This window comes from Musca autumnalis, unplaced genomic scaffold (genome assembly GCF_047663935.1).
Source record: "Musca autumnalis isolate F117 unplaced genomic scaffold, ASM4766393v1 scaffold_1, whole genome shotgun sequence".
Lineage (NCBI taxonomy): Eukaryota > Metazoa > Arthropoda > Insecta > Diptera > Muscidae > Musca > Musca autumnalis.
In genome coordinates, this window is record NW_027411644.1 from 31,960,812 (window position 1) to 31,986,693 (window position 25,882).

General features: G+C 35.6%; 1 protein-coding gene across 2 annotated transcripts in view; it reads left to right on the forward strand.

Moving 5' to 3' along the window:
- Positions 1 to 25,882, forward strand: part of LOC141395310 (uncharacterized) — a 162,034-nt gene that overhangs the window by 97,468 nt on the left and 38,684 nt on the right. For both annotated transcript variants that reach the window (XM_073970973.1, XM_073970981.1), the window contains exon 2: positions 8,337 to 8,406. In XM_073970973.1, coding sequence (XP_073827074.1) covers positions 8,337 to 8,406 — 70 coding nt within the window. The remainder of the gene's footprint in view (positions 1 to 8,336; positions 8,407 to 25,882) is intronic.

Consider the following 25,882-nt stretch of genomic DNA (forward strand, 5'->3'; position numbering starts at 1 on the left):
ATTTCTATATTCTCACCTTTCCTTGCACAAAACCTGCCTTCTTGTTAAGTACCCATGTCTTACCTGCTACTTACAAAAAAAGGATTGTTCACCTTCTGCACACCTTGTCTTGTTGTACTTGATATCTACCGTGGTGGCAATTGCTTGGCTTGTTTTTTCTTCTCACCTCCCACTCTTCCTCCCTGCACTTACACTTGTTTTCTTGTTGACATTAATTTGTTGTATCATTTGTTTTTATTGCTCTCATAAATAGTATGTTTTTCTTCTTCTGTTGCTGGAGGGCTGTTGTTTAACTCTTTCGCCCCTTGCTTCCACACTTGCCATTACCATCACCACTACTAAAACAAACATTTACCTCCTTCAACATTAGAACATCATCTTCCTTTCCCTTGAAGAAGATCTTTTTGTTGTTATTATTGTTATAATTAAACAGTTGTTTGTGGTAAAATTTTAACACTCACACAACATACATATATTTTGTTGTAAAATTAAAAAAGGAGAACATTATTTAATTGTTGTACAAACACAAATATACATATTGTTTTATAGAATTACAAATACAAAAGGTATACACGGTGCTCTTGAACCAACTTTAAATGAAAGGAGCTTAAACCTGGGATGTTTTTGCGGATTCTAAAACTACAATGTTAATAGATGAGAAAAATAAAAAAACAAACAAAAAATCGCCAAAGCGATTTTGCTTGGAAACCCCAAGTCTTATCGAAATGAGATTAGAGAAAATATTGTAGCTGTGAAAATTCTCTACAAGATTGACCCCTATGATATTTTCGTAGATTATACCATTTTTGGGATATAAATTGGGACAATGCACTGACTGTATCGCCTCCGTATAAAACAATGTTATGTCACCTTAACTTTAAATAAAAACCGCTTACACCTGAGAAGTGTTTGCGGATTCTGAAACAGCAATGTTGATAGATGAGAAACATCCAAAAACAAGAGAAAATCTCTGGAAGGATTTTTAAATAAATCGCTGTCAAAGTTCACATGTTTAGGTTTTGGCGATTTTGCTTGGAAACCACAAGTCCTATCGAAATGGGGCTAAAGAAAATGTTGTAGCTGTGAAAATTCGAAAAAGTTCTCTATGACCCTCTGTAGACAGAAGATATCAAAGATAATTTCCACATGTAGAAGACCTCAATAAGGTATTCTATGAATGACTCTAAATAACAGACTCTTTGAATAACATGCTCAGGACGTCTTCTATGGAAAAAGGCATCATACCTGACGTCAAAGTGGCGTTCTATGGATATCAGAGCTGAAAGAGGACTTCTACAGAAAGGTCTTCCATGGATAGAACACCACAAAAAAACCTTCTGAGGCCTGAAGTCTTTTTATACCCTCAGCATTTTTGCTAACGAGGGTATATACACTTTCATACGGGCAAAATGTGCCTCATCGAAATAATGGTTTTAGACCCCAAGTATGTTCGGAAAATTTGTACGTACGATAACTCTTGAAGGAAATAACTGATTTGGTCCATACTTTGCAAATCGTGAAATGTCTACCAGACTTAGATGAGGTTCCAATATGGACTCAATCGGTCCACTCCTTCGGGTACCTTCCACACAAAATTTGGGATAAGTTCAGTTTAGGACCCGCCATCGAATCGCTTTGATTTTTGTTTTAGCTACTTGTATGCACTGCCCCCCATACGGCGGTAAAAGTTTCATCAGGGGCAAAACCATACCTCCTGAGAAAATAACCTGAAAGTTGCAAAAAAAACCCCTATGACACCGTGTGAGGTGGTTGGAGCGCAAGATAACTCTCGAACGGATCTGCCGATTTGGTCAAAAATCGGCCTTCGTAATATTTGGCCTTCGTAATATTTTGTCCAGTTTAAGTTCTAAGATAAGCCATATCGGTCCACTACTTCAGGTACTATATTTGTATCCATCCGCTACCTCCCACACAAAATTTCGGATAAGTTCACTTTAAGACCTGCTATCGAATCACTTTGACTTTTGTTGAAGCAACTTGCATTCGCTGCCTCAATTACGAAGGTAAAAGTTTTTTTCAGGGGCAAATCCACACTTCTTGAGCAAAGAGCCCGAAGGGTGTAAAAACCCCCTATGGCACCATATGTAGTGGCTGGAGATCCACTTCCATAATGGTCAATGTCGATCCATTCCTTTAAGTATCTCCTCCGCAAAACTTTTGATCTTTAATCCTAATCAACATTTTTGTCGGTTCATACATCCAAAATTTTTAAAACCCCCTAAATACATACGTTTTTTGGGAAAAAATTGTTTCAAAATACACAGGCTGAGGGTATATCTCTGTCGGCAAAGCTGACTGATACTTTTTTACTTGTTATATATAGAAGTTCTCAAAGAGACCTTCTGTAAATAAAAGCCCTCAAAGATACCTTTTATGGGTAGAAATTGTCAAAAAGGATAGAAGTTCGCAAGTAATCCTTGGATATAAATCTTTAAAAAGAGTTTTTATGGATAGAGTTCTTCAAAGAAGCCTTCTATAGGCAAATATCTTTCAAGTCATATTCTTTGCATTGAAAACATCACATAGGTCTTCTATAGATAGCCCCTTTAGGAAGTCTTCTATACATAAAGATCCCTTTGGGAAGTCATCTAGATCTATATAATCTTTTAAGGATATCTTATATGTAGGTGATGATGACTGTTTTAGGCCGTATTCTCGGTTTAGAAGATCCCTTTAGGAATACTTCTATTGTTAAAAACTATTTTAGGAAGACTTCTATCTTCTATGAAAATCATTTATCAAGTTTTCTATCAATAGCAAATTCCTTTAGCAAGTCTTCTATTGTCGAAAACCTCCTAAGATAGTCTTCCATCTGTCAAAGACTTCTCTAGGAGGTCTTCCAGGTATTAGAGACCCCTCTAAGTGATTTTCTATGTACAGAAAACCCATTTTAAAAGGTCTTCTATCTATCGAAAACTCCTTTAGGAGGTATTCTATCTAAAAAAGGATCCTTTAGGAGGTCTTCAATGTACAGAAATTACTTTTAGAAACTTAGGAGGTATTTTATGTACAGAAATTACTTTTAAAAGGTCCTCTATCTACAGAAGACCCCTTTAGGAGGTATTCTATCTATGGAAGACCCCCGTATGAGGGCTTGTAAAAGACCTCCTCAGGTGGACTTTTATCTATAGAAAAACCTTTAGGAGTACCTCTATCAATAAAAACACCTTTAGGAGGTGTTCTATTTATATAAGACCGCTTCAGGAGGTCGTCTAACTATTAAAAACTCCTTTAGGAGGTCTTTTATCTATACAAGACCCATTTGGTAGGCCTCCTATCTACAGAAGATCCATTTCGGATGTCTTATATATTAGACCCATTTAGGAGGTCTTCTATCTTCTAAGTCTTTTTGTTATAAAAGCCCGTTTTAGGAGGTCTTCTGGTTATAGAAGCCCTCTTTAGGAGGTATTTTAGTTATAGAAGCCATCTTTAGGAGGCCTTCTACACCTTTTTCAGATGTAATTCGAATCATTTTAGTTGTAATTCGAGAATTCCATTTGTAATTCGTAACATTTTAGTTGTAGTTCGATAATTCCATTTGTAATTCGAAACATTTCAATTGTAATTCGAATTATTCCATCTGTAATTCGAATTATTCTATTTGTTATTTGAATTATTCCATTTGTAATTTAAATTATTCCATTTGAAATTCGAAATATTCCATTTGTAATTCGAATTATTCCATTTGAAATTCGAATTATTGTATTTGTAATTCGAATTATTCTATTTGTAATTCGTATTATTTTATTTGTAATTCGAATTGTTTTATTTGTAATTCGAATTATTCCATTTGAAATTCGAATTATTCCATTTGTAATTCGAATTATTCTATTTGTAATTTCAATTGGAATAATTCGAATTACAAGTGGAATAATTCGAATTACAAATAAAACAATTCGAATTACAAATAAAATAATTCAAATTACAAATAGAATAATTCGAATTACAAATAGAATAATTCGAATTTCAAATGGAATTATTCGAATTACAAATGGAATAATTCGAATTTCAAATGGAATAATTCGAATTACAAATGGAACAATTCGAATTACAAATAAAATAATTCGAATTACAAATGGAATAATACGAATTACAAATGGAATAATTCGAATTACAAATGGAATTCTCGAATTACAAATAAAATGTTACGAATTACAAATAGAATAATCGAATTACAAATGAAATGTTACGAATTACAACTGGAATGTTTCGAATTACATGTGAAAAAGGTGTAGTTATAGAAGCCTCCCTTTAGGAGGTCTTTTGGCTACAGATGAATTTTTTAAGACGTCTTCTATCTATAGAACACCCCTTAGTAGGTCTTATATCTATAAAAGACAGTAGAAGGTCTTCTCGATATATCCCTTTAGGAAGTTTCCTGGCTTATAAAATGCCTCCTTAGGAGCACTTCTGTCTATAGAAAAACCTTTAGGGAACGGAAGACCGCTTTAGGTGGTCTTTTAGATATAGAAGCCTCCCCTTAGGAGGTCTTTTGGCTACAGATGAATCTTTTAGGGCGTCTTCTTAGTAGCCCTTTTATCTATAGAAGACCCCTTTAAGTGTAGATTGGCCCTTTAAGAAGTCTTCTAACCATTAAAGACTCCTTTGTGAGGACTTCTGTCTATAAAGGAACTCTTTAAGAAGTCTTTTATCAATAGAAGACACCTTTAGGAGGTCTACTATCAATAGAATAGCGCTTTAGGAGGTCTTTTAGTAATATAAGCACCTTTCAGGAGATCTTTTAGTTATAGAAGACCCCTTTAGAAGGTGTTCTAGTTATAGAAGCCTCCCTTTAGAGATTTTCTAGTTATAGAAGCCTCCCTTTAAGAGGTCTTTTGGCTACAGATGAATCTTTTAGAAGACCCCCTTTAGGAAGTCTTCTCGATGTAGAAGATCCCTTTATGAAGTCTTCTGGCTATAAAAGACCACCTAAGGTTGACTTCTATCTACAGAAAACCCTTTAGGAGGTCTTCTATCAATAACAACCGTCTTTAGGGGGTATTCTATTTATATAAGACACCTTAAGAAAGTTTTATCGATATAGCAGATCCCCTTAGGAAGTCTTCTAGCCATAGAAGACCACCAGGTCGTATATTTGTAGATAGACCCTTTAGGAAGTCTTCTTACCAGCGTACGTAAAAATACTTTAAATAACATTTCCAATCGTTTCGTATTTTCCATAGGAACAATACAAAACGAAACATAACCCACGTTGTTTAGTTTCGTTTTGTTTACATTCGCGAGTGCGAACAAAACGAAAAGCGAAAAGTACTCAACTCCACAAGAGCAGATGGAAAACTAAACACATGTGAATGAATCAAAAACGTTGATAAAATTCACTGTGGTATGTTGATGTTAGTTTATTGGGTTGTTAAGCAATCAAATGTGTGTCTATGCCTGAGTGTGTCATTGACCATAACACAGCAAACGTTTGCCAAAAATTCTTTTTGTTTCGGTGGTGAATCAAACAACTCGGCAAAGCATAGCCGAAGTACATTTTAGTGTACAGTTTTCATCTTCTTACATTGAAAAGTTTGTGGTTTTGTTTTTGTTGTGAGAATGAAACGATTCAGAGATGCTGAAAAGTTTGTGGCTTTGTGTGATTGGTACGGGAATCGTTTTGTTTGTTTCCGTTCATTGCTTCTTACCATTAAAGACTCCTTTATGAGGCCTTCTGTCTATAAAAGACCTCTTTAGAAAGTCTTCTGTCTTTAGAATAAACCTTTATGGGGTCTATTAACGACTCCTTTAGGAGGTCTTCAATCTATTACAGATCTCTTTAAGTGGTATTCTATAGATATATAGAAGTCTTCTCTAGCGAAAAGACGCCTTTGTAACTGTCATCTTTATTTATCTATCAATAGAATTGTCTTCTATATTAGGATGTCTTCTTAGTAGGCCTTATATCTATAGAAGACCCCTTTAAGAGGTCTTCTCGATATAGAAGTCCCTTATAGGAAGTGGTTTATCTGTAGATTGGCCCTTTAAGAAGTCTTCTAACCATTAAAGACTCCTTTATGAGGACTTCTGTCTATAAAGGACCTATTTAAGAAGTCTTTTATCAATAGAAGACACCTTTAGGAGGTCTACTATCCAAATAATACCGCTTTAGGAGGCCTTTTAGTAATATAAGCACCTTTTAGGAGGTCTTTTAGTTATAGAAACCCCCATTCCCTTTAGGAAGTCTTTAGGAAGCATTATATTTATATCAGACCCCTCCAGGGGGGTTTCTCGATATATCAGATCCCTTTAGGATGTCTTATATATACAGAAGACTCATTTATAGAAGGTCCCTTTAGGAGGTTTTGTGTCTATAGATGACCCTTTTAGCATGTCTTCTGACTATTAAAGACACCTTTATGAGGACTTCTGTCTATAAAAGGCCCCTGAAGACCCTTTTAGAAGGTAGTCTAGCTACTTGGAGAGATATTACATCTATAGAAGACCCCTTTAGAATGCATGTTAGCTATAGAGGAGACATGACCTCTTCTAGACAAAGATAACCCGCTCTCGTAATTAATATAAGGTTTTAGGAAGTCTTCTACCTATAAGAGGTCTTCATGCTATAGATGACCCTTTAAAGATTATATCTAGGTAAATATGGCCGTTTTCTTGGATAAAAGTGCTAGTAAAGGTTTCCCATGGAACCATTTTTGGTTAGAAGTTCTAATTCCGGCCTGCAGTGGATAGAAATCTGTTCCGATCTATATTACTAAACTAATAACCCTCTATGGCATTTATCTTATTATACACCCACACACACTCATTTACATTATCCGTGTTGTTGCTGTTGTGTGTTGTTGATATCTGTTGTAATTAAATGTAATTGTCAGTTGTTGTTGTTTCGAAATTAAAAAGTTTAATGTGCAACAGCTTGCGGTATTTGTGTAGTAGGCTTAACTTTTAGATTTTAAAATAAATTTATTTAAATGTAGAATATTTGGAAAGATTTTAAGGAAAAGAAGATAAGCGAATGTGACAGGAAGAGATGAAGATTTAGTAATTTCTGGAGGACCATAAGTTGGCATTTGTTTGATACTGGTGACCAACACAAAGTCAGGACTGTATTTCAAAGCAGACATAAGAGAGAATCCCTTTTGGTGGTATACGCATAGCTGGGACTCCAAGACTCCGAAGACATGACCACGTTGCGAAGCACCTCTCAGGAGATTTACTAATTTTCAGGAATAAAGCAAAAGATCGACGAGGTTGGAAATCTTATAGTTAGTTCTGGAGATGACCACCTAAATCAAATCATTTCAAAATGACATGTGGTTGTGAAAAAGATCTAAAATTATTCAGCTCTGTTATGGGTTCATTTTAGGGTATAATAACGTTTTTAAAATTATCTCCCAATAACGCATTCCACATTCACTACAAACATCTTAAAATCGCTTATAAATATCTTCATAATGAAATTCATTAATATTCAAATATCCACTTCAATTAATCACCTTTGTTTTTGGGCAGAAATGTGATTTATATTTATGGCCGTCTTGTGTTTAAGTCGGAAGAGGGGGGGAGGACGGCAAATTAATGTCACGCTTATCAAAGCGACCACTTGAACGAGGACATAATTACAATTCGAACGTGATTTATACATTTTGTTGGGAATTTTTTATTTAAATTATTTGGAGAAAACTTAAGACAACACCATTCCAACCACCATTACAGGTGCTACAAGTTCCTTTGCTGACCTTTAGCAGCAAGGAAAAAAACTCATTAACAATCATGATTAGAAGTGCTGGGACATCATTGTTTGTTACCTTAAGTTTTTGTTTTCAAAAAATCTTTTTTGTTTTTCGTTGGCTATACGAATAATTAATGCAATCAAAGAACGTGCTAAGAGTTCGCAAGGAACATACCAAAGGAACAACGTAGCACACACACAAATTGTTAAACATATTTTAACGTTTTTCATAAAACAATAAGAAACCCCTCACATAGGCTTTGCAAAAGTTTTTTCTTCGTTTTGGTAATAATTTAGCACAGATTTAAAATTTATAACCGCAATAAAGAAGTGGCCTGAAGTCAAATGTGAACTCTAAGCGTAGCTGGATTTGATTTTAATAAGATTTTCTGTTCTTGTTTTTTTTTTTCTTTTTTTTTGTAAACTGAAGTTTATAAAAAATCTGTTAAAGTTTCACAACATGGAAAGTAATTAGCTATAAGCTTTGGTGGGGTTTAATGACAAATCCGTAATGGTTTCTTTCTAAAATATTTTTTTATTTTAATTGTTTTTATCGTTTTCATTATTTGTTTTCTTTAAAAAAATCCTCATAACTAATTTTATTTTTCTTTTTATATTTTTTTAGCCGAAGAAACAACAGCAACAACTCATACAGAAACAATAATAGCTGCAGTCCAAATTTTGGAAAAGGATTTGTAAGTATCTTCTTTAGCTATAAGATTGCCTAAATCTGTCTTTCTTCATTAAAATACATATAAAAACGATATTCTTAAACTGGCAGACCTCCTAAAGAGATCTTATACACCTGGAAGTCGAACTAAAGATATCTTATATATCTCGAAGTCTAACTAAAGAGATCTTATATTTCTGGAAGTCTTCATAATGGGGTATTTAATATATAGACGATGTCTTAAAGGGGATCTTCAGTAGATACACTATATCTTAAAGTGGTCTTCAGTAGGCAGGAGGCATCTTAAAGGGGTCTTCTGTAGATGTATGGCCTCTTAAAGTGGCCTTATATCGATAGAAGAGCTCTGAAAACTCTCTTCGTAGCAGTGGGACCTCATAGACACCTTTATATAACTAGAAGACCTCCTAGGTTAGGTTAGGTTAGGTTGAGAAGAGGGGTGATTCAAGATCCTTAAAAAAAGAAAGGGCATACACTTAACTCAGAAGAGGCCTGTTGTGCGCTCTAAATTTATGCGTCTTGGAAGTTGTTGTTGTTTGTTTAAAATTTTTTTTAGAAGTTCCGTCTCATTGATGTAGTCCCTCAAGTTTTTGAACCCAATGTCCTTGATATGGGTCGAGTCCTGTAATTATGTCGTTTCCCATTAGTTGGGTTCTCAAGCTTGTGAAGGTCTGGCAGTGGCAGAGATAGTGTTCCAACGTTTCGTCGTCCTCGCCACATGCCCTGCATTCACTATTCTCTGCACAGCCTATTCTGTGCAAATGCGCTTGTAGTCCTAGATGCCCTGTAAGGACACCAATCAGTCTACTGATATCTTTTTTTACTCATCACTAGGAGGTTACTTGTTTTGTCCTGATCTGGGTTTCCCCATAAAATTTTTTTAGTTTTTCCCTTTTCCGGGTTATTCCATAGGGATATATGAGCATTCTTTGTCCAAGCTTTTAGTTCTATACGCGCCGCCATTAAAGGCTTGGCATTGTCTAGACTTACTGTAGGTAGCTCCCTGGCATGTTTTGCTAAGGAGTTTGCTACTTCGTTTCCCGTAATCCCTATGTGTCCTGGTACCCATATAATGTTTACCGAGCCATAATGGGAATAGTCGTTAATTGAATTTTTACACTCTAAGACAGTTTTCAATGTTGTTGCCTTACTTGTTATAGCTCTAATTGCTGCTTTACTATCCGTCAGGATGTTAACTGTGAGTGGCCTTGTATTTGTTTTAAACCAGTTCAGACATTCTGTGATCGCTCGGATTTCGGCCTGAAGGATCGTGTTATGATCCGGCAGCCGAAGGGAGATCCTCGTTTCCGCGTCTACGTTCTCCCCCCTAACACAGCCCCGTCCGTAAACCCGCAGCTTCCAGAGGGAATCTGTGCTAGGGTTCCATCGATCCACATATCTCTGTCCGGTATTAGAACATCACACAGAGCTACTTCACTTGATTCAGGTATCCGGTCCGATAATATTTGATTTATAGATTCACCCGTTGTGACCCGTAATATGCTTTGGTGGTCGATCCACTCGCTCATCGCTTTCAGTCTTATAGCTGCGATGGCTGCTTCATACCTTACCTGTATTTCTATCGGGTGGACAAATACCCAAATAGAATTGTCTCTAAAGTCCTAGTTGGTGTAGTCCTCGTCGTCCCGCTAATGCTTAGGGAACACATTCTTTGGACTCTTTGCAATGTTTCCACATTGTATTTTTTGTCCATAGCTGTCCACCATACAACAGATGCGTAAGTAGGAATCGGCCTTATTACGCTTTTGTATAGCCAGTGTATCATTCTAGGATTAAAACCCCATTTTGGACCTATAGCCCTTCTACAAGTTGACCAACATCTGTGTGCTTTGGCAGAAGACCTCCTATCGAAACCAAATCTTCCAAAGGTATCTTCTCCAGCTAGAAGACCATCTACAGCGAACTACTTTGTTTAAAATGCCTCTTTTAAGTGGTATTCTTTACCTGTAAGACCTTCTAAAGCGGTCTTCTTTAGCTGAGACATATTTAAAAGCTTCGACTTAAATAAAGAATGTCTTCTATAGCTTAAAGACCTCCTGAAAGGATCTTCTATAGCAAGAAGACCTCTAGAAAAAGTCTTCTATTGAAATGAGATCTCCTAAAGGTGTTTCAACTGTTTGATGACCTCCTAAAGGGGTCTTCTATAGCAACCAAATCTTCCAAAGGCATATTCTCTAGCTAGAAGACCATCTACAGCGGGCTTCTTTGCATTAAATACCTCTTAAAGTGGCATTCTTAGACATTCTAAAGCGGGTTTCTTAGCTGAGCTACCATTAAAAGCTTCTTCTTTAACTAAAGCAGGTCTTCTGTAGCTAAAAGACCTCCTGACAGGGTCTTCTATATCTAACGACCTCTAGAAAAAAATCTTCTATTGAAAGGAGGCCTCCTAGAGGCGTTTCAACTGTTTGATGACCTCCTAAATGCGTCTACTGCAGCAACCAAATCTTCCAAAATCATCTTCTCTGGCTACAACACCACCTACAACGGTCTTCTTTGTATAAAATACCTCTTAATGTGTCATTCTTTACCTTTAAGACCTTCTAAAGCGGTTTTCTTAACTGAGCCACCATTAAAAGCTTCTTCTGTAACTAGAAGACCTTCTATAACTAACGACCTCTAAAAAAGTCTTCTATTGAAAGAATACCTCCTAAAGGTGTTATAACTGTTTGAAGTCCTCCTAAAGTCGTCTTCTGCAACAACCAAATCTTCCAAAGTCATCTTCTCTGGCTAGAACACCACCTACAGCGGTCTTCTTTGTATAAAATACCTCTTAAAGTGGCCTTCTTTACCTGTAAGACCTTCTAAAGCGGTCTTCTTGAGCTGAGCCACCATTAAAAGCTTCATCTTTAACTAAAGAAGGTCTTCCATAGCTAAAAGACCTCCTGAAAGGATCTTCTATAGCTAGAAAACCTCTATAAAAAATCTTCTATTGAAAGGAGGTCTCCTAGAGGTGTTTCAACTGTTTGATGACCTCCTAAAGGGGTCTTCTATAGCAACCAAATCTTCCAAAGGCATATTCTCTAGGTAGAAGACCATCTACAGCGGGCTTATTTGCATAAAATACCTCTTAAAGTGGCCTTCTTTGCATTTAAGACCTTCTAAAGCGGTTTTCTTAGCTGAGCCATCATTAAAAGCTTCTTCTGTAGCTAGAAAGAAGACCTCCCGACAGGGCCTTCTATAACTAACGACCTCTAAAAAGTCTTCTATTGAAAGAATACCTCCTAAAGGTGTTACAACTGTTTGATGTCCTCCTAAAGGCGTCTTCTGCAACAACCAAATCTTCCAAAGGTGTCTTCTCCAGCTAGAAGACCATCTACAGCGGGCTTCTTTGTATAAAATGCCTCTTAAAGTGGCCTTTGTAATATTCACGACTTAATTGCCGAAATGCCAATTTAAAATGTTATTGCACCATAGAGTCTAAAGAGTTCCAGGACTGCGGGAGCCTTCTTTGCTAGCACTAGCCGGGTGGGGGGTTCGTGTCCTGTTGTCTCTAAACCGTGTTTATATTACTCGAATTAATATTATTGCAGACTCCCTTTGTACATCAGAAAAGAAAAAGTATAACCAAATGGACAGGGCAAAAAAAAATGGTTAAAAACGGGCTATTATCTTATGGTATACGAGATAGAATTCACCCAGTTGTTATTGGGTGAAAGTGCTTCGCAACCCACACCGACCTAGATTCTTTTTGAGCACTGTATAAATACATATTTAACAAGAACCCCTATTAAACCTTACTCCTTTCTTTAGTATCTCATCTCTCGAATAGAAAACATGTAATTAATTTAGCCAATCATTTTAGATTTCAAAAAAAATAATTTATTCAATCCATTTTGAAAATTCATTATTAAAAATTCTACTATTTTATGTTAGAATTTAATAATTACTTAAATATAATTTAAAGATTAAATAATGCAAAAAAAAAATGTTTATAAAACACTAAACGCAGATGTTCCTACCATCTATCAATTATATTAGAGATCATTATCATACTAAATGCAGAAATGGCAATTATGTACAAGAAGTATGCTTAAATGTAATAGAGTTCAATGAACTTTACGAGTGAAAGTGAAATGATATGAATTATTATTCTTCTGTATCAAACCAAAACAAAAAAAGGTAAAAAATTAGATAGAGCAGAAATAATGCAAAGAAAACAATGTGATGATCATTTTAAATTACTCTCCCTGATATTCATAATTTGCATATCATCACTTTGTTCTTTCGTTCTCATTACATGTAGCAAGACATATAAAGGTAAATGCAAATCAAGGCAAACAACGGGGGAGAAAGAGAAATAGTTTTTTTTTTTCTTTTTGGTTTCTTTTTACATGTACTCACCAACAATGTCCATGATCACTTTTGAAGGCCTCCAAGTTGTCGATGGTTTGTTGTTGTGATGATTTGTGCTGTATAATAGGGGTGTTAGAGTAGTATGATTGTTGTTCTTGCCTTGGTTTGAATTTTAGAAATGGCGATTTTTTCTTACATAAAAGCTTGACAAATTGAAATGTTCTGTTGGTAGTAATTATACATAATTATGATTATAAATGCAAATGCATATAATTTTTTTATAGTTACGGAAATCTTAACGAGTTTGGAATACATTTGTTCATCTATTGATGGTTTTAGTTTGATAGATTGGAACTGGAGTTTAATTGTTTTGCATCATAAGCCTGATAACACATTTTCTTCACGATATTTCTGGAACTGTGGATAGAAGGGCATAACATAACAACCACGACTTTCGATGAATATTAAAGCAAATCAGGATGCAATTAGATACGGTGACCACCAAAGGTTTTAATCCAAGAAATGATTATTCCAAGACGTATTGTTGTTGTTTAGCTGGAGATTAATTACGTGCTATTTGTATCATACAAGTATCACTATGTTGAAGGGGCAATAATTGTACGGAATTTCACTGGATTTCTAGCCAGGAACGAGTGAAAATATATGGTTTTTGCTGGTTTTTCTTATTGTTCCTTAATATATAAAAGGCGTAATTACTCCTTAACTGGTTTGGGCTTATTGAGACCAACAGATTGTGAATAACGTAGGCTTCAAAAAGATCCCCAAGCTACAACTGCCCTGTGGGTAGCTGCAACTTGGGTTATGTAGTTGGTCACTTGTATGGGAATTGGAACTTGGATTATTTCGTTTTCGTTGGATAATTTATGTATCAAGCCAGGCTTGATAATTCCTGTTGAACATATTATAATTTAGTCATCATGAAATTAGTGCGATTATGCTTTAATTAGGGTTACCTTCAAAAATTTAACACACTTGTTAAAATCCAAAAGAAGTTTAGACACTTTATTAGGCTTTAAAACTCAGAAGAATGTATGGGATCACACAGATAAACAAGGATTTGTTCCTTAACTTTTTTTATGTTTGTTGAACACTTTAGTCAAATTTCTTGCGGGTATATTTTACTAAGTTTGATGTATTCTGTGTGAAATCTTGATCGAAAAGGAAGTTGCTATCTTCATGATTTAATAATGAAACCTCAAACCACGCTTCTTTATAAGATCGATAAATGTCAAACAAGAAATGGGGATTTATCGTTAAGGCATATGTACTTACTATGGTACTTGTGGCCAAATTTATCGGTTAACATGCAGTGACTTTCAAACTAATATTAACACCTTGATCACACTTAATATATTTATAGTTTTAGTAAATTTATATATTTAGAAATATTTTAGGTGTTTTTTGATAATCTCACAAATTCAAATTTCTGATTATAAACAAAATGCTCTTAGGATGATCGTTGAAACATGTTATGATATTAAATGTTGATATTATTTACACTTTTAAGAAGGCAAAGGAATACTGAAATTAAAAATCAGAACACAGAATTGTGGGAGGAATCATTGGGGCCAAGCAAAACAAAAGGCATACCATGAAGAGAGTTGTAATGCACAAGATCACTTGTAGAGAGTAGGCAATTGTAGTTTTGTAGCTTATACCAATTAATTCAAGCTCTCTATCTTTTGTCCATAATGTATATCACATAATTAACAAGACAAATCTACACTGCTGAACAGAAGTCTACTGACAAGGAATTATGTGTTTATAAGAAAAAACTTTGTACTCTATAGACGGCATTACAAGAAGACCCCTTTAGGAGGTCATCAAACAGATGAAACACCTCTAGGAGGCCTCCTTTCAATGGAAGACTTTTGCTAGAGGTCTTCTAGCTACAGAAGATCCTTTCAGGGGGTCTTCTAGCTATAGAAGCTCCTTTCAGAGGTCTTCCAGCTATAGAAGACATTCTTTATTTAAGTTGAAGCTTTTAATGGTGGCTCAGCTCAAGAAGACCGCTTTAGAAGGTCTTACAGGTAAAGAAGGCCACATAAGCCCGCTGTAGATGGTCTTCTAGCTAGAGAATATGCCTTTGGAAGAATTGGTTGCTACAGAAGACCCCTTTAGGAGGTCATCAAACAGTTGAAACACCTTTAAGAGGCCTCGTTTTAATAGAAGACTTTTTCTAGAGGTCTTCTAACTATAGAAGATCCTTTCAGCTATAGAAGACATTCTTTATTTAAGTTGAAGCTTTTAATGGTGGCTCAGCTCAAGAAGATCGCTTTAGAAGGTCTTACAGGTAAAGAAGGTGTAATGCCGTCTATAGAGTACAAAGTTTTTTCTTATAAACACATAATTCCTTGTCAGTAGACTTCTGTTCAGCAGTGTAGATTTGTCTTGTTAATTATGTGATATACATTATGGACAAAAGATAGAGAGCTTGAATTAATTGGTATAAGCTACAAAACTACAATTGCCTACTCTCTACAAGTGATCTTGTGCATTACAACTCTCTTCATGGTATGCCTTTTGTTTTGCTTGGCCCCAATGATTCCTCCCACAATTCTGTGTTCTGATTTTTAATTTCAGTATTCCTTTGCCTTCTTAAAAGTGTAAATAATATCAACATTTAATATCATAACATGTTTCAACGATCATCCTAAGAGCATTTTGTTTATAATCAGAAATTTGAATTTGTGAGATTATCAAAAAACACCTAAAATATTTCTAAATATATAAATTTACTAAAACTATAAATATATTAAGTGTGATCAAGGTGTTAATATTAGTTTGAAAGTCACTGCATGTTAACCGATAAATTTGGCCACAAGTACCATAGTAAGTACATATGCCTTAACGATAAATCCCCATTTCTTGTTTGACATTTATCGATCTTATAAAGAAGCGTGGTTTGAGGTTTCATTATTAAATCATGAAGATAGCAACTTCCTTTTCGATCAAGATTTCACACAGAATACATCAAACTTAGTAAAATATACCCGCAAGAAATTTGACTAAAGTGTTCAACAAACATAAAAAAAGTTAAGGAACAAATCCTTGTTTATCTGTGTGATCCCATACATTCTTCTGAGTTTTAAAGCCTAATAAAGTGTCTAAACTTCTTTTGGATTTTAACAAGTGTGTTAAATTTTTGAAGGTAACCCTAATTAAAGCATAATCGCACTAATTTCATGATGACTAAATTATAATATGTTCAACAGGAATTATCAAGCCTGGCTTGATACATAAATTATCCAACGAAAACGAAATAATCCAAGTTCCAATTCCCATACAAGTGACCAACTACATAACCCAAGTTGCAGCTACCCACAGGGCAGTTGTAGCTTGGGGATCTTTTTGAAGCCTACGTTATTCACAATCTGTTGGTCTCAATAAGCCCAAACCAGTTAAGGAGTAATTACGCCTTTTATATATTAAGGAACAATAAGAAAAACCAGCAAAAACCATATATTTTCACTCGTTCCTGGCTAGAAATCCAGTGAAATTCCGTACAATTATTGCCCCTTCAACATAGTGATACTTGTATGATACAAATAGCACGTAATTAATCTCCAGCTAAACAACAACAATACGTCTTGGAATAATCATTTCTTGGATTAAAACCTTTGGTGGTCACCGTATCTAATTGCATCCTGATTTGCTTTAATATTCATCGAAAGTCGTGGTTGTTATGTTATGCCCTTCTATCCACAGTTCCAGAAATATCGTGAAGAAAATGTGTTATCAGGCTTATGATGCAAAACAATTAAACTCCAGTTCCAATCTATCAAACTAAAACCATCAATAGATGAACAAATGTATTCCAAACTCGTTAAGATTTCCGTAACTATAAAAAAATTATATGCATTTGCATTTATAATCATAATTATGTATAATTACTACCAACAGAACATTTCAATTTGTCAAGCTTTTATGTAAGAAAAAATCGCCATTTCTAAAATTCAAACCAAGGCAAGAACAACAATCATACTACTCTAACACCCCTATTATACAGCACAAATCATCACAACAACAAACCATCGACAACTTGGAGGCCTTCAAAAGTGATCATGGACATTGTTGGTGAGTACATGTAAAAAGAAACCAAAAAGAAAAAAAAAAACTATTTCTCTTTCTCCCCCGTTGTTTGCCTTGATTTGCATTTACCTTTATATGTCTTGCTACATGTAATGAGAACGAAAGAACAAAGTGATGATATGCAAATTATGAATATCAGGGAGAGTAATTTAAAATGATCATCACATTGTTTTCTTTGCATTATTTCTGCTCTATCTAATTTTTTACCTTTTTTTGTTTTGGTTTGATACAGAAGAATAATAATTCATATCATTTCACTTTCACTCGTAAAGTTCATTGAACTCTATTACATTTAAGCATACTTCTTGTACATAATTGCCATTTCTGCATTTAGTATGATAATGATCTCTAATATAATTGATAGATGGTAGGAACATCTGCGTTTAGTGTTTTATAAACATTTTTTTTTTGCATTATTTAATCTTTAAATTATATTTAAGTAATTATTAAATTCTAACATAAAATAGTAGAATTTTTAATAATGAATTTTCAAAATGGATTGAATAAATTATTTTTTTTGAAATCTAAAATGATTGGCTAAATTAATTACATGTTTTCTATTCGAGAGATGAGATACTAAAGAAAGGAGTAAGGTTTAATAGGGGTTCTTGTTAAATATGTATTTATACAGTGCTCAAAAAGAATCTAGGTCGGTGTGGGTTGCGAAGCACTTTCACCCAATAACAACTGGGTGAATTCTATCTCGTATACCATAAGATAATAGCCCGTTTTTAACCATTTTTTTTTGCCCTGTCCATTTGGTTATACTTTTTCTTTTCTGATGTACAAAGGGAGTCTGCAATAATATTAATTCGAGTAATATAAACACGGTTTAGAGACAACAGGACACGAACCCCCCACCCGGCTAGTGCTAGCAAAGAAGGCTCCCGCAGTCCTGGAACTCTTTAGACTCTATGGTGCAATAACATTTTAAATTGGCATTTCGGCAATTAAGTCGTGAATATTACAGAATTTGGCGCCCAACGTGGGGCCGAGAAGATCGCCGTATCTTTTTTGGCTCTTTTTAAACTTCTAATACCCTTAGAGTTCAGTTTTCAAAAGTTTTTGAAACTTATTCTATTATCAGACTTTTTCCTCTTAAATAGTTGTAGAAGTTATTCTGGATAATTGATAGTCTGATACAGTTCGGATTAGTCAACCGTTAATTTTTCTATAACCCTTTTAAAGGCTTTCAGTGTGGTGATGAACCAAGTTTTAGAAACTGTATAGCTCTGTGTAAAATAATTATATGAACTATTTGAAACTTAGTTACCAACACCTGTTAAAGTGGCTGGATTTCATTAAATTTGCAGTAGTCAGCATTTTTATGACCGCGACTTTTCAGAAGTAGTGAAGGAAAAACTAGTTGGTGTGTTTCATATGGCATAGATTTTAATTTTACTTGAGCTCCATAAACCTGTCTAGTATCCAAATATTTTCTTATGGTTTTTTCTTTTACTCCTTTATCTTTATGTCTCATCTCGAGAAAGAAAACTTTTTCCGTATGATCTGTTATTTTTTTATATACAATTTCAACTGAAACTGGTATTGTGTCCCTATCTGGGATGCTTTTTACCTTATACCATTGAGTAGAGAATAACCTCTATAACCAAATCTTCTTATATTTTATGATTGATAAAGTACAAAATCTTATAATGTCTTTGGAGCGTACTCCCCCATTAATCGCAGAATCTGCAGCCACGGGTGCAGCAGGTGGTGAAATACTAAATTGCGCTATTTGTGACGTTTTGATGGGAGAGGGCCAAGACCTTCTCATAATTATAGATTGTTTTCATTCCTTTCACAGGACATGTATCGAAGAATACTTGTCGAATGCTTCAAATTGTCCTGTATGCAAAAGACCATGTCAGCTCAGCGAGCTGAGGGCGATAGATAATTCTAAAAAAATATCTAAAAAAAATATAGCCGTACAAAAAGGCGCAGGAAGGGGTGCAGTACCCAAAAAGTACAACACTCGAAATGCAACCCGCAATCTATTTCCAGATGGATCATCTGACATGAATAATAGCATACAACATCAGGGAACACCTATACGAGATACCGAGGGTTCCAATGCTAATGCAATTAATTCTCCACCTCCCAAAAATAAGGGCATTTTTGTAGATTATAACAAGATTAACCGCATGATCGAGTTAAATCTGTCTCGTCTCCTTCAAAATATGAATTTAGTACCTAACAATGGTAATTCAAATAATGTTCCAAAGCAGCCACCAAATCCTCCTCCAATTCCAAACAACCATGTTGGGAATGATGGCATAAGCCCCACACCAACTCAAGGCAACCCAAACAACTCAAGTTTTAGTAACCAAAACTCATCTCCAAACTCTTCTGCTAATTCACACGTCAGTCAGATGTATGCGGACAAAGCTACGTCCATTATACAGAGCTGGGGATTACGTTTTGATGGCTCATCCAATGGAATCAATATTGAGGAATTTTTATATAGAGTTAGGTCACTGACCCATGATAATTTTAATGGGGACTTTTCCGTCATCCTAAGAAATTTGAATACGTTGCTAGTAGGTAAGGCCAAGGATTGGTACTGGCGTTACCGCAAGCAAACCTCTAGGTTAAATTGGGAGGATTTCAGCCAGGCCATCCAAGGACAATACAAAGACTTCAAAACTTCCTTTGACATTAGAGAAGAAATTCGAAATCGGAAGCAACGTCCCAATGAGTCTTTCGACACCTTTTTTGAATCCATTTCGGCTATCATGGATAGGTTGCCAACTCCCATGCCTGACACTGATTTAATTGAGATTTTGTCAATAAATCTTAGACCAGAAATTAGGCAGGATCTATTGTACATTAAGATTAATTCACTATCTCACCTTCGTCAACTAGTGCAAACAAGGGAAAGGTTTTTAAGTGATGAGTATGTCAGAAAAAATCTACATTCTCGACCGGCTGCAAATCTTAATGTCCCAAGAAAATATGTCGCAGACATAGACTACAATGACGATCGTGATTTAAACGAAGATGTTATAGAAAATGTAGACGCTATTCACAAAGCAATTCCTTCGAAATGCTGGAATTGCGATGAGATTGGGCATCACTGGCAAGATTGCCTACAGGATCGAAACATTTTCTGTTATGGTTGCGGAACCAAAAATGTCTACAAACCGAATTGTGTAGACTGTAAAGCCAGAAAAGCTGTCCATTCAAAAAACTCAAACAAAATGGGTCCACTGATGGACTAAACCATAAAGTGGATCCAAACACAGATTTTCAGTCTGATGTTTCATCATCATCTTTACCCGGACGTAACTTTAATACTTCACCAGAATGTGTAACAGAGAACCGTAATCCTGAAAATTTCACAATTCTGAAAAGACCTGATAATGCAATTGTATACTCCCGGCATGACGATTACAATATACTTTACCCGAAACTTCCCTACCACGTCAGATATGCCCGATATATCGCGAAACGGAATGAGATTTTTGAATTATCCTTAGACGACCAAGCTAACAGAAAGTCTCCCAAACGCTCTACACTTCGTTTAAGAGCATTTTACAAAATGAGGAAATTGTGCAGGAAATTTTTGGTATCCGCTATAATATCGAACCCTACAGATTTACGATACTATGCAAAGGTCTCTTTTCTAGACTTTGAAGAATACGGACTTTTAGATACTGGAGCTAGTATCAGCTGTGTGGGTTCGGATTTAGCTGGGTTGGATTTCTCTAAGTATCCGACATTCTCAAGATGTAGATCGTTTGTAAAAACTGCAGATGGTAAAACTCAACCTGTCTATGGATGGATCGATGTTGTTATCTGCTTCAAGAATGATTACAAGCCCTTAAAACTGTTTGTAATACCCTCACTATCCCAGAGACTCATTCTCGGAATAGATTTCTGGAGGACTTTTAATTTAATACCCGATATGATAGGATCCATTGATCTGTTGGCATCAGACAACATAGCTAACACCGTTTCGCGAATGCCCCCTATGGAAGTCAAAGACAAGTTTGAATCACAATCCGCCTCAGAAAACACTGACTTATTTCCTTTATCAGCTATGGAAAAAAAGCAACTAAAATCTGTCATTGATTTATTTCCAAATTTCGAGACCCAGGGTTTGGGTAGAACCTCTTTAATTCGACATTCGATAGACGTCGGAGACGCCTCTCCAATCAAACAGAGGTTCTATCCCGTGTCCCCTGCGGTTGAAAAATTAATGTTTGGAGAGATAGACCGTATGCTGAAGTTGGGGGTTATAGAACCCTCAAATTCAGCATGGAGCTCCCCTATGCGCTTGGTTATCAAACCTAACAAGGTAAGACTCTGCCTGGACGCTAGAAGAGTGAATTCTGTTACGAAAAAGGATGCCTATCCTTTACCTAACATTGAGGGGATCTTTGCACGACTGCCGAAAGCGAATCTGATTTCAAAATTGGATTTGAAGGACGCTTTCTGGCAGATCAGCCTAGACGAGAAATCGAAACATCTAACGGCATTTACAGTGCCCGGAAGGCCATTATACCAATTTGTGGTAATGCCTTTCGGGCTCTGTAATGCGCCGCAAACGATGTGTAGGCTGATGGACGAGATCATCCCCCCGGACTTGCGCCACTGCGTTTTTGGATATTTAGATGATCTCGTCATCGTGTCCGAAGATTTCCCCTCTCATGTTGACGTTTTGGTAAGGATAGCTTCCCAGTTCAGGAAAGCTAACCTTACGTTAAATATATCGAAGAGTAAATTCTGTGTGACCAAAGTAAACTATTTGGGATACATAATCGGGAACGGTGGTATAACCACCGACCCAGAAAAAGTTATTGCCATCACCAATTGGCCAGTCCCAAAGAATCTGAGACAAGTTCGCGGATTCTTAGGACTTACTGGCTGGTATAGGCGATTCGTGAAAAACTTTTCGACTGTAACGTTTCCAATTACCGAGGTTCTAAAATGTAAGAAAAAGTTTCAGTGGTCCAAGGAAGCGCAATCAGCGTTCGAAAGTCTCAAAAACATTTTAACAACAGCACCAATTTTGTCAAACCCAGATTTCAGTAAAAAATTCTATCTCCACTGCGACGCAAGCGACTTTGGAATAGGCGCAGTGCTGGTCCAGTTGGATGAAGAAGGCATGGAAAAACCCATAGCTTTTATGAGCAAAAAGCTCACAACGGCCCAGCGCAACTACAGCGTAACAGAACGCGAATGCCTGGCCGCCGTTGAAGCTATAAAGAAATTCAGGTGCTACCTTGAACTCCAAGAGTTCGAGGTAGTTACCGATCATTCCAGCCTCCTATGGCTGATGCGACAACCTGATTTAAGTGGCAGACTAGCCCGCTGGGTTTTCAAACTACAGCCATATAAGTTCAGCATCAGCCATAGGAAGGGCAAAGAACATGTAGTGCCCGACGCGTTGTCCAGGATTCCCTGTGAAGAGGTCTCCAGCATAGGCACAAGTACACCTGAAATCGACTTACAATCTCCATATTTTGAAGATGAAGAATATCTAGAACTAAAAGAGAGGGTTAATCAAAACCAGTCGAAATTTCCGGATCTCAAAGTGATTGACAATTACGTCTACTTTAGGACGGAACATTACTCCGGTTTAGAATCACAGGAAGAAATTGCATGGAAGTTGTGGGTTCCATGTCGACTTAGAAATGAGGTTATATCTAGGGCCCACGATTCTGCGGTAGCAGCTCATGGTGGAATGGGCAAAACACTCGACTTAGTAAAAAGACACTTGTATTGGCCTGGAATGGTACAGGATATCAGAGACTACGTCAGGAATTGTGAGGTATGTAAAGCAACCAAAGCGCCTAATGTGCTTATGAAACCCCCAATGGTTAATCAAACTGTCTCCATCCGACCCTTCCAGCGCCTCTATATAGATCTCCTGGGGCCTTACCCGAGGAGTAAATCGGGGAATATAGGCATCCTTATAATTCTTGACCATCTGAGTAAATTTCATTGGCTTTGCCCACTCAGAAAATTTACATCAACGGCTATAAAAGACTTTTTATTAACAAATATATTCCACATTTATGGAATACCTGAGACCATAGTTAGTGACAATGGCAGTCAATTCAAGTCAAACGACTTGAATGCCTTTTTTACTAGCTATGGTATCAACCATACATATACAGCACTTTACTCGCCTCAGGCAAACGCCTCGGAACGAGTGAACCGTTCCCTAATAGCCGGAATTAGGACTTTTCTCAAAAATGACCATAAAGAGTGGGACCAAAAACTTAGCTTCATAAGTTGCGCCTTGCGCAACTCCATCCATCAGTCAATCAAGTGTACACCTTACCATGCGTTGTTCGGGTTCGATATGGTAACCCATGGTTCGACCTACAACCTCCTTAAAAAGTTGGATCTACTTAATGAGCCAACCACATTACCTTGCCGTGATGATCATCTACAGCTCCTTCGTACAAATTTGCAAAAGAGGATAAAGGAAGCTTTTAAAACACAACAACAACAATACAATTTACGCTCAAGACAACAAACATTCCAGGTGGGACAAGAGGTTTTCAGACGAAATTTTTGTCAAAGTAGTTTGGAAAAGAACTTTAATTCCAAACTAGCACCACTCTTTTTAAAAGCGAAAGTTCGTGAAAAACTCGGTAGTCATTACTACCTCCTTGAAGACTTGAATGGAAAATTGGTGGGAACCTTCCATGCCAAGGATATTAAAATATAGACGACTTTTTCCGGTTTATTTAAGTTCGAAAAATCTTTTAAATAACCCGGTTTTGTAATGCCGTCTATAGAGTACAAAGTTTTTTCTTATAAACACATAATTCCTTGTCAGTAGACTTCTGTTCAGCAGTGTAGATTTGTCTTGTTAATTATGTGATATACATTATGGACAAAAGATAGAGAGCTTGAATTAATTGGTATAAGCTACAAAACTACAATTGCCTACTCTCTACAAGTGATCTTGTGCATTACAACTCTCTTCATGGTATGCCTTTTGTTTTGCTTGGCCCCAATGATTCCTCCCACAATTCTGTGTTCTGATTTTTAATTTCAGTATTCCTTTGCCTTCTTAAAAGTGTAAATAATATCAACATTTAATATCATAACATGTTTCAACGATCATCCTAAGAGCATTTTGTTTATAATCAGAAATTTGAATTTGTGAGATTATCAAAAAACACCTAAAATATTTCTAAATATATAAATTTACTAAAACTATAAATATATTAAGTGTGATCAAGGTGTTAATATTAGTTTGAAAGTCACTGCATGTTAACCGATAAATTTGGCCACAAGTACCATAGTAAGTACATATGCCTTAACGATAAATCCCCATTTCTTGTTTGACATTTATCGATCTTATAAAGAAGCGTGGTTTGAGGTTTCATTATTAAATCATGAAGATAGCAACTTCCTTTTCGATCAAGATTTCACACAGAATACATCAAACTTAGTAAAATATACCCGCAAGAAATTTGACTAAAGTGTTCAACAAACATAAAAAAAGTTAAGGAACAAATCCTTGTTTATCTGTGTGATCCCATACATTCTTCTGAGTTTTAAAGCCTAATAAAGTGTCTAAACTTCTTTTGGATTTTAACAAGTGTGTTAAATTTTTGAAGGTAACCCTAATTAAAGCATAATCGCACTAATTTCATGATGACTAAATTATAATATGTTCAACAGGAATTATCAAGCCTGGCTTGATACATAAATTATCCAACGAAAACGAAATAATCCAAGTTCCAATTCCCATACAAGTGACCAACTACATAACCCAAGTTGCAGCTACCCACAGGGCAGTTGTAGCTTGGGGATCTTTTTGAAGCCTACGTTATTCACAATCTGTTGGTCTCAATAAGCCCAAACCAGTTAAGGAGTAATTACGCCTTTTATATATTAAGGAACAATAAGAAAAACCAGCAAAAACCATATATTTTCACTCGTTCCTGGCTAGAAATCCAGTGAAATTCCGTACAATTATTGCCCCTTCAACATAGTGATACTTGTATGATACAAATAGCACGTAATTAATCTCCAGCTAAACAACAACAATACGTCTTGGAATAATCATTTCTTGGATTAAAACCTTTGGTGGTCACCGTATCTAATTGCATCCTGATTTGCTTTAATATTCATCGAAAGTCGTGGTTGTTATGTTATGCCCTTCTATCCACAGTTCCAGAAATATCGTGAAGAAAATGTGTTATCAGGCTTATGATGCAAAACAATTAAACTCCAGTTCCAATCTATCAAACTAAAACCATCAATAGATGAACAAATGTATTCCAAACTCGTTAAGATTTCCGTAACTATAAAAAAATTATATGCATTTGCATTTATAATCATAATTATGTATAATTACTACCAACAGAACATTTCAATTTGTCAAGCTTTTATGTAAGAAAAAATCGCCATTTCTAAAATTCAAACCAAGGCAAGAACAACAATCATACTACTCTAACACCCCTATTATACAGCACAAATCATCACAACAACAAACCATCGACAACTTGGAGGCCTTCAAAAGTGATCATGGACATTGTTGGTGAGTACATGTAAAAAGAAACCAAAAAGAAAAAAAAAAACTATTTCTCTTTCTCCCCCGTTGTTTGCCTTGATTTGCATTTACCTTTATATGTCTTGCTACATGTAATGAGAACGAAAGAACAAAGTGATGATATGCAAATTATGAATATCAGGGAGAGTAATTTAAAATGATCATCACATTGTTTTCTTTGCATTATTTCTGCTCTATCTAATTTTTTACCTTTTTTTGTTTTGGTTTGATACAGAAGAATAATAATTCATATCATTTCACTTTCACTCGTAAAGTTCATTGAACTCTATTACATTTAAGCATACTTCTTGTACATAATTGCCATTTCTGCATTTAGTATGATAATGATCTCTAATATAATTGATAGATGGTAGGAACATCTGCGTTTAGTGTTTTATAAACATTTTTTTTTTGCATTATTTAATCTTTAAATTATATTTAAGTAATTATTAAATTCTAACATAAAATAGTAGAATTTTTAATAATGAATTTTCAAAATGGATTGAATAAATTATTTTTTTTGAAATCTAAA